Raw genomic sequence first — 10,051 nt, 5'->3', positions numbered from 1 at the left:
TCCCCCCGGCTGCAGGTCGGGGGCCGGGCAGTGCCGCGCTGGCCGCCCGCCCGCGCGGGGCCCTAATAAAGCTATTTTGGAAGTGACCCCTCGCGCGGCCGGAGCGCGGGGCGGGCGCAGAGAGCCGGCGCAGCTGTCCGGAATCATGACTGAAGATGACGGATTCCGTGGTGGTGGAGGGTCACGTCAAGTTGAGAGACGGAAAAAAGGTCCCTGCTCCCGGCGCCCCTTCGGCCCGCGGGGGTCCCCGACCGCCGCCCCCTTCCCGGAGGGGAGAGAGCTCGCTCTCCCCTGCCCGGCCCCGGCTAACCCTGTCCCTTTGCCTCTCGTTGCAGTGGAAGAGCAGGTGGCTGGTGCTGCGCAAGCCCTCCCCGGTGGCAGGTAAGAGGGGCTCGGCGGTGGGAACGGGGCTCGGGGTCCCGCAGCTTGCCCGGTTCCCCGGGGCGAGTGCCCGCAGAGCCCTCGGCGGGGCCATCCCAGAGCTGCGCTGCCCGGGAGCCGCGTCCGGCCTCGGGGCGAGCTCCGCTGCTGGCTAAAAACAACGGGAAAAGTGACTTTCCAAAGCACAGCCACAGGATTTGGTGCCCGTTCAAAATGCACTTTCTAATTTTTTTTTTTTGTTTTTTTTTTGGGGGGGGGAACTTATTTCTTCAGGGTGATTGCTGGCTGTAAAAAAAAAAAAAAGCTGGCACTGTAAGCTCGGTAGTTATTTTTGATCAGTGTTTTGACAGAAAATTTCACTTCAATTTAAAAATAAAATGACATTTTGAATTAAGGAAGAAAAAAAATAAGATCGTTTCCATGTTCCTGAAGGGGAAATTGAAAACGTTACACAGAGTTGATGTTTTACTGCTGCAGAGGGAAAAGTAGGCTTCAGGTTTCCCCATCTATTCCCAACAGGGAAAACATTTGGGCCCAAAAGTGTATCTTTCCAGGGCTAAATGTTGCCTACACTTAGAAAATGTGAATTGCATTGCTGCAGAATGGATTATGGCAGCTTTTCTAGGCTCTTGCTAGAAAGACTGAAGGCTTCTTACTAATTCTTTGTTAACTGAATTGTTACGGTAATTTTTTAGTGTTTTAAATACCTGTATCTCATCTGAATCTGTGAAACCTTCCTGTGCGAAGGGGCATCTGGTCCTAGAGCTGGTGGTATCTAGACCCATGAATATGGGCCTGAGTTTCTAGCCTGAGTAAGCCAAGTTTGAAAGGGTAGATGAGGGAGCCTGACTGATAATGTAGCTTATTCCTCAAAAAAAACTTTTTTTATTGTAGTTAAATTAGCCAGGTTTATACAAAAAGCCCCTGGTGATTTGCTTTGCTTGGTATGCAAACCATAGTCATTCTTTCTTCAGACACACAACTGTATTGCAGAATGTTTAAATACCGTGGTTGCAGCTGTTTTTGCTAACAGGTGCACAAAGACAATTGGGGATCCATGCAAAGCTCTGCATTAGTTAGCAGACAGTTCAGTCTTTCAGTCATTTTTCATCTGTGTGGAGATTTGGCTGTTCCTTGCCCATCTGAGAGCTGTGAGGGCACTTCAGCAGGGCTGGGAGCACCACCCCCCAATATTTATAAAATGGTGCATGGGGGTCTTTCTCTTTTGTGGTTTGTAGGTCAGCTTAAGCTGTGGATGTTGCAGCTTTGATAGTGACCATTAATTTCATCTACAGCTGAGTGTTGTGTGATAGGAAAGGAATGTAGGGGGAAGAGGGCTGCTTTTGTCAGAAATGCAAAAGGTGGGAGAGGTCGCTCCCCTTCTCTTGGCCTTTGGGTTTGCTTGTGAAATGCTTGCTTTTGCCATGGGACCGTGGCACTTGAACTGCTTTCTTCCACTGCATAGTTACTGTGTAATAAACACCTCTGGGAAAAGGTTAAAAACAATCGGTGTCACAAGCAAACACTAAAAAATAAATAAAAGGTATTGCACATAATGGTTTTTAGCAATGGCTGCTGTGTAGCATTTAACTGGGAAACCTGAGCTGATGGTAACAATCTTGCAGTGCAGTCGGCTCGCCCTTTAGTGGTTGGGTAATCTGTGAGCTACTGTAAGAATTTCATTTGTGGTTCAGTATGTTCTAATGAAAATACAGACAACAATAGCCTCTCAGTCTTTAGAGTCTGTAATCTGAACAGCCATCCCAGCATAGCTCCTAATGTTCAGAATTAATGAGTCAGTCCCTGCCAGACTCAGGAGAGGGTCTGAAATGCCACTGGACTTTGAGTAAAATAGGGAAGATTTATTACTGGGTTCCTTATTTCTGAGCCTGCAGATTACCCTTGAAACATGCCTTCAGTGTTTGCTTCCTGAAAACAAGGACTATCAACTACCTGGGGGTGGGCTGGGAAAAGAAATAGGAGTCTTACATTGACTTACTCAAGCTGATCCTGCAGTTGTCTAAAGCACCTTTGTATTGCAGCAGAGTGCTGAGAACTTTGTTATGGTCTATGCTCTGCCTCATCATCTCTGACAGTTTTGCTTCTTTTAGACTGTTTGCTCATGCTGGTGTACAAGGATAAATCTGAACGAGCAAAAGGGCATAAGGAGAGGAGCAGCATGACCTTAGAAGACATCTGTGGCTTGGATCCTGGGCTCTCCTATGAGGGCTTGAATCACACCCTTGCAATCATCTGTCTCTCTCAAGTTGTGATGTTGGGATTTGAGAACAAGGAAACAATGTACGCGTGGGATGTACGAATACGCTACAGTTTGGGGGAAGGTAACCTTTGTCTTCTCACACTTTTTTTTTTTTTCCTCCACAGGGTAAAAAACCAAAGAAAAGTGAAGCTAAAATGCAAATAAAAAGGTACAGTTCAGGACAAGATTGTCACTCATTTGAGAGTGTTCTCCCCCTTAGATGTTAAAGCAGGTATCCCTTATGATAGGTTTTGACTACAGTACCACCCAGTACTGATGGAGAATAATGACAGCTCTTAACTTGGGGTTTTGATTTTGACGTTGACAGTGTGTAGCTTTGAAACTAAGTGATCAAACTTCTACTTCTGTTGCTACAATTGACTCAGGGATTCTGGCAATGGGACTCAGAGGGAGCCTGAATTAAGAGATCCTGAGTAGAACTTTGCCAGTTCAGGCCCAGTTTGCTGATAAAGCTCATTGCTGCTAGTGTTCCATTTCAGAAAGAGACTTCTTGCAATAAGGTGTGCAGACACATTCTTTCCACCTAGCTTCACCTTTCTCCATCATTCTATTTTACTTTCTTGATTAGCGGCTCTAAAATGTACCATGGTGAACAAAGAGTGATAATGTTGGTAATCCATAGTATCTGTCTTATGTTTGTTTAGTCATAACTAGGGAAGGAGGGTAGGTGTGTGGGAGACACACATTAGCAATCTTTTTCATTTGTTACATATGCTCTGCCATCTGTTGGGTTTATGGGCTCATTTCTTTGCAGTACATATGTAGAAAGATGGCCTGGGAATTTTACAGTAAAAATATCTAGAACTATCAGAAGTGAGATGTGTGGATGTACCTCTCAGGGCTATCAAATATGGAGCCTTGCATAACAGAAAAGGTTAGAGGGGGTTCCTGAACAGTACAAGCATGAATAGCTGGAGTAGTTGGTGCACTTTGATGATACAGCTCTATAGTCTTCCAGGGCTATTTTTTTTTTTTGAACTAGGTTTGGGATCTATATATAACATAGACTTGTCCTAAAAGCTGAAGGAGTATTTGAATATGACAGAGTAGGTCTGTTTTTTATGGTCTTGCATTGATGCAGTCCTGGAGTAACCTCAGTCTGGCTGTGACAATTATGGTTGTGATTGGAGGACATGCAAAAGCAGGGAAGAGGTTTTTTTTCATGGAAAGATGTGAATGAGTAGGAATAGAGCCTACTGGGTTATGACATGTCCAGCCATGGAGTAAAGGTGAAGTGGGAGAGGTGGTGTGTGGAGGTGAAGAAATGCAGAAGAAAACAAGAATAATTGGTTGAACTGGCAATAATTTGTATAAAGTTAATTGCAGAAAAGCTTAGGGGAAGGAGAATAAATCAAAGAATAGAAATTTTTTTCAGAGTTTTGTCTTCCAGTGCATGTTCAGTTAGGATAATGAAGTCAAAGTGAGTCTAGTTTGAGGGGACAGAAATAGAAAAGAGAGAAGACGTAGATGAAGAGAGGATGGTGGCTGGTGTTTTTCTTAAAGTGTAGTAAGGGTGCCTTTGTGTGCCTTGAAAGTAAGGTGGCTGGATGATAAAAATAGGCTAGGGAGAGATGACCTCAGAGTCTGGGAAGCAAAAAAAAAAACAGTGAAAGGAGTTGACACTGTTCTTGAATGAGGACCACAGAATGGAGGCGTTCACACTGGAGTTCCCATTGTTTTCTCTCAGTTTTTAGGAGATGAGGTGGATGTGAATCCTGAAATGTGCTTGGGCCCACAACTTTGAGAAGTTAGCATACTGCAGCTCAGTGCATAGCTGTGAAAAGGAAAAGATGGGCTGAAGAAATGATGAATTTAAGTAGTACCTTTTGTTCAGGGATATACTCAGCTCTGTCTTCACAAAATTTTTTTTATAGATTAGGGGAAGTGAATGGCTGGGGAGAATTTTGAAGAGAACTCCAATTTACCAAAAAAGCAGTATATGGAAAAACTTCATGTTCAAATATTATTTTTCCTCTACTTTGGCTTTGTTCAGATTTGGGTATGCTGTTTTTTGACAGTGGTCTAGAATTTGAGCTGGACCTCTTTGTTTTCAGCAGCTGTTGTAGCTTGCAACCGATCGTGTGAAGAGTGAGCTCCATTCCTCATTTATGAAGTAGAAAGAATCTTGATGCTGCTTCTCCCATGGTTTAATTGCCAGCAAAATACTGGGCAGAGTTAACTGAGCAGAGGAGTCCAAATGACATTAAAGATTCCTTTCTGAGTGTTATTGACCACAATGGTTTTGCTGTCTTTTTCATAGCTTATGTTTAAGCAGATTGCGTAACAACTGCGTGCCCAAAAGGGGACATCGTGTGACTATTGATTTGCTCCCTAGCAGTGCTACTGGCAGAGCTGTAAGTAGAGCTGTGGTTAGTTAGATCTATCTCTGTCTCCTTGCACATTTCACTCGAATGACTTTGTGGCTAATTCTGCTGGAGCCTTAGGGAACTTACCAAATGCATGTCATAGATGAGGAGTTGGCTTACAGCTCGGATCGTGACTAAGAATATAGCAAGTAGTTAGATGAGAAGCAAGACTCAGACCTAGATGAAATTCGTGATGCTTGAAGAAGCATGGGCAAGAAACAGGGAAGAGTGGATGTAAGAGCTGAGAGTATCTGGAAGTTACCCTGTAGATTTCATAGGCAGGGAGCTGTTTGTGTGATCTTTGATGCATAACTAAAAGCCAAATCTATGTGCTTTCTTTCCTCCTGGAAATAGAATAGTCTCGATGCTTCCCTCTACCAAGACAAGTGTTGTTCCTTTTTTTTTCTTGATTTGTTGTGGTTTTTGTTTTTATTTTGTTTTGTTGGTTTTTTGTTTTTATTTTGTTTCATTGTTTTTATTTTTTGTCTCTGATCACAATATGAAAGAAACTAGAGCAGTAGTGGAAGTCAAAACAATTGTTTGAGAATTATATGCTTGCTCACTTAAATTGCTCCCTTTGAAACACTGAGATTTGAGCTCTTGAAATGATCCCAATAACTTATTATTCAGAATGCATTAGTCCTGGAAGAAAATGGGAGACCAGCCTAGAACAACTGCTACTTTAGGTAAAGATACTGCAATACTGGAGTTGGGATTTGAACCTGGATTTTGTAAACTTGGATGAGATAGGTGTTCCTTTTTATTTCTCCACTGATTTAAAATTCAGGATGTGAAATGTGAAAAATTAACTGACATCTAAAAGTGTTTGTTACCTATAAATCACTCAGTTTCCTAGTAATTTTAAATGTCTGGGCATCTACCATCACCAACTCCTGAAAAAATCACAAAGGTGGAAAAATGTAATTTTCCTCATTTTACTGCTAGGGAGGAAGTGAAGCAGTTTATTAAAGGTTGCAAATGAGTCAGCGATAGAGGCCTGGTTAGAACTTGCTTAATTCTTTGAATCTTGGCTTTTGGATTCCTTGAGCACCGTGTCATTTGTGTGCATGGATGTAGGAAAGGAGAGACACAGGTTAGAGGAGGAGACAGAAAGCAACCCATGTAATGATGCAAGGATCGAAGAGGTATGTGAAGTCTAGGCTGGATACTGACTAATCTGACATAGGGTTGGCGTGGAAGATTTAGGAGAAATTAGTGCAGCATTGCAACTTTAATAATTTGTAGCATTAAGCCAAGATATGATGGATTTTTTCCAATCCTAAACTGGCATAATAGGGAGTAATGGTCTTACAGCTACTTACCTGTGGCTATCTGGCCTCCAGGTCTTTATGGCAGACTCTCATGGTGTGGGCAGGGCTTGGTCCAAGTACCACAGCTGAACAGAATGACTTACGCAACACTTATATATCCTGTAGTAATTTTTTTTTTTTCCTTATTTGAAAGTTCATAGATTTCAAGTGTTTGTAGCCCCTGGCACAAAACTAGAGAGTGGGCCTGCTACTCTGCATTTCTGCAATGACATCCTTGTCCTTGTGAAAGACCTTCCTCCCAGTGTCATGGGGCAGTGGAAGCTCTCAGATCTGCGTCGGTATGGAGCTGTCCCGAATGGATTCATCTTTGAAGGGGGTACCAGGTGCGGCTTCTGTAAGTACAAATGGAACCTGTCTTCTAAATGTTGCTTGATGCCTTTTGCAGAAGTGTAAATGCACTCTCATTTCAAGTGGAGACTGCAGAACCAGCTGTGCTACTTTGTCATACAGGCAGCCTGTTCTGAGCAGGCTTCAACCCTGGTGTTCAGTAGAAATGTGACTGTGTGGAGTCCTGGCTGAAAATCGGCCTGTGGCGCTCCAGAAGATGTTTAGTCAAAAGCTGCTATTGAACAGAGAGCAAAAATAAGGTAATGAATTTTTATGGCTTGTGTTATGCAAGCGATAAGGTAAAATGGTTTAATGTTCAGATTATTAAATTATGATTAATTATTTTGTTGTTTGCTAAGGAGAAAGTGATATGGAGCTTTGAGGTTACAGGCAGCATCGATGTTCTCATTGTGTAAAGGCTAATTTCTAAATCCCATAGAGGACTTTTTGTTCCTAAAAGTTAGACAACTGTCTGGTCCCTTCCCTGTTAGTAGCTTTGTAACTTTATGGGGTGGGGCTGTGTGATTTTTGGGGTCAAAATGAAAGCAAGCGAGCTGAAGCTAATTTCTATATCCAAGTAGCTAAGATACACCTTTAGATGGAGAGAAATCTCTTGTTCCAATGGCCAATTTAGTACTTCTCAAATCCTCGCTTCAGATAAAATATAGAGTTTGTATGCAAGACCTGAAATGGAAAGTTAATTAATGCACAGGTATAATAACACATATCATTAGGTTTATATTCATAAGGTTTTAATTTCATGAGCAGAGTTTGAAGCCATGCTGAATTGATGATCTGTGAGTATAAGTGGGTATGCAGATTGTGAGTTTGGATGTGAAGTTGTTTGACCTGCATACTTTCTTCAATTAACAAACTGAAAAATTAGAAGATTTCAGAGTTGGTCCAAATCCAGATATATTCTTCCTGAGACTTGCATACTGTTGCTCTGCATGTTAATTCTGGTTACCATACTTCTATGGAGTGGGAAACCCAAGTTCCTGACCTTTTTCTGACCTGACAGGAAGGTGTGGCCAGGCGGGGATCGGTCTCTTCTCCCAGGCAGCAAAGAACAGGAGGAGAGGAAATGGCCTCAAGCTGTGCTAGGGGAGGTTTAGGATGGACTTTGAGAGGAATTTCTACACAGAAAGGGTTGTCAAGCTTTGAAATGGGCTGCCCAGAGAGGTGGTGGTCATCATCCCTAGAGGTGTTTAAGAAATGACTGGACATGGCATTTAGTTGACATGGTGGTGTCCAGTCAAAGGTTGGACTCGATTATGTCAGGGGTCTTTTCCAGCCTAATTGATTCTGTGAAATGAGGAACTGTAGGTGATGGAATCTGAATTATCTGTGGTGAGTTTTCTTTTTTTTTTTTTTCCTCCCTTAAACTTACACTAGTTTCTGGTAAGAAACAGAAAGTCATCAGTAGATCTCCTGTGTACATGCTTTTAAAAATATAATTTTTTTTTTTTTAGGTTACACGTGAATAGAATTAGGAAAGTGCTTTGGAAAGGGACCCACTACCTTGTGGATCATCCTTAAGAAATGTGTGTGTTGATAGCTGAGACTCTTCAGCTGCCACAAAAGGGTATTTTTGCCTTTCCCCCTGCATGTGTGCATTCAAAGAGAAGAACAGCATAGTCATTTTGGTACAAAATAGCCTGTCACAGTTGGAAACTTTTTACAAGTTGAAGCTGATCCTGTTAAAGGAGTTACTGTCCTTAACTAAGCAGTCAAACATATCCTCAGGCATTACAACATTTAAATATGTGTTTAGTCTAAACACTTGGTTTAATACTGCCACTATAAGAAAATGCTTTTTGAAAATAGAACCTAAAGAAAAATATAACCCTGGTTATTCTTGACAGAAGTGTGTTGGTAAAGAGAAATACCATCTTTCTTCAGGTATCACTCTTTTACCTCAGTCCTCTGGAATTCTTGAAGCAAACAAGTAGTGTTCAGGAAAAACATTGATATGTTATTACAGAAGTTGTTTTCATTCCTGAACAAAAGTGCTCTCCATTACCCTGTCATGTAAGTGTAGTATAATATTATGCAGACTCTATTATTAATGTTACTTTCCTACAGGTTAAACCATATCTTTGCTCACATTCATCCTGTGGAGCTCTGAAGGCAGAGGATTAGTGAATTTAAGGTTTAAATATCATAGTAATAAATACCTAATTAAAAGGAACCAATAATTTTGTGGTTTGATTGCCTCTCCTCTCCGTAATAAAACACATGAAGCCCCAAACTGAAGCAGAGCTTTTTTGGATGTGTCTATGGTAGATCTGAGGTCTAAAAGGATATTTGTTTTAGCTTTCTGTTTCTTGCTTCCTCACAAAAATTTTCATAAATATAAAATACTTCATTATGTTCTGTTGCTTAGTACCAGTTTAGTTCAACTCCAAAGGCTTTGGTACTCAATCCAGGCAGAGGGAAACCATCTGAGATAATGCTGAGATTTCAAACATTAAATCTAGGAGCATTGTCAAGATGGTTTACACAAGTTTATTCATAAATAGGAAGAAAAGCATTTACATTCTGAACTCCTCTTGCTCTTAACATCAAAATATTGCTAGAGATTAAAAAAATACTTTTTTCTGCTTCAGAAAGCTGCAAAGAATTTATTTTCTGGGCCAAAATTTTGTTCTCTCTGTAGCTGAAGCTTAGTCACACATACCTTTTGTAAAAAAGCAGACGTCTTGGCCTAGCAGTCAATTGAGAGGTTTACATAGAGGAACAGGCTGGAAAAAGGGAGCCTCCCACTTTCCCAAGTTCCCAGCTCAATTAGGGTGCACCAGTTAAAATGACCAGTTGCTAAGAGAATCTTCACTTGGAGGTCAGTGGGAAAAAATTCAAGTGGGCTCATAAGAGGGCACGTTAACACTGTGAGAATTCAGTCTCTCCAATGTTCAAGTGCTTCAGAATTAGCTTCCAGAGCCAGGTTTAAAGCTGCCTCATATTTTCTGACAGCATCTCCTTGAAGAAAGGAACTTGTAGGACCCTTCGTGCCCTTTGAAAGAAAAAATGCTAATTGCAAGATAAGTAGGAGTATTTCTGTGATTGTTCTGGTGTTTTGATAAAATTTGGTACTTCTTTCCTTCTTTCCTTTCTTGTTTCCACTTCTGCATTTATTTGAAATTTAGAAGTAGTAGGGGTGGTTAGACAGGGGCAAGATCTGGAATTTTTTGGAGGATCCTGGGTTGCGTAGATTGAAACTTCTGTTTACTTGTGGGTATTCTGTGCTGTCTCCTACTTAGGCCTACTGCAGGCAACCAACATTGTTACCTCTATTTATCTGTTTTTAGTAGTCATGCCCATATCTTAGTTGGCAGTAATAGGAATACCCTTTGTCATTTTCCCCA

At 41.5% G+C, this 10,051-nt stretch overlaps 1 protein-coding gene across 3 annotated transcripts in view; it reads left to right on the top strand.

Annotated features, from left to right (window-relative positions):
- Nucleotides 1-8: 8 nt before the first annotated feature.
- The window catches only part of DOK7 (docking protein 7), a 58,849-nt gene continuing 48,806 nt past the window's right edge, over nucleotides 9-10,051 (top strand). The window contains exons 1-4 of one of the 3 annotated variants that reach the window (XM_008645067.2): nucleotides 9-209; nucleotides 336-381; nucleotides 2,493-2,723; nucleotides 6,493-6,693. In XM_008645067.2, coding sequence (XP_008643289.1) covers nucleotides 156-209; nucleotides 336-381; nucleotides 2,493-2,723; nucleotides 6,493-6,693 — 532 coding nt within the window. In that variant the 5' untranslated portion in view covers nucleotides 9-155. Of the gene's footprint in view, nucleotides 382-2,477; nucleotides 2,724-6,492; nucleotides 6,694-10,051 lie in introns of all 3 variants that reach the window. The other 2 variants (XM_017727699.1, XM_017727698.1) reach the window with 2 other exon arrangements.

The sequence above is a fragment of the Corvus brachyrhynchos genome, unplaced genomic scaffold (genome assembly GCF_000691975.1).
Source record: "Corvus brachyrhynchos isolate BGI_N302 unplaced genomic scaffold, ASM69197v1 scaffold80, whole genome shotgun sequence".
NCBI lineage: Eukaryota > Metazoa > Chordata > Aves > Passeriformes > Corvidae > Corvus > Corvus brachyrhynchos.
This window is presented reverse-complemented; position numbering and strand designations above follow the sequence as displayed.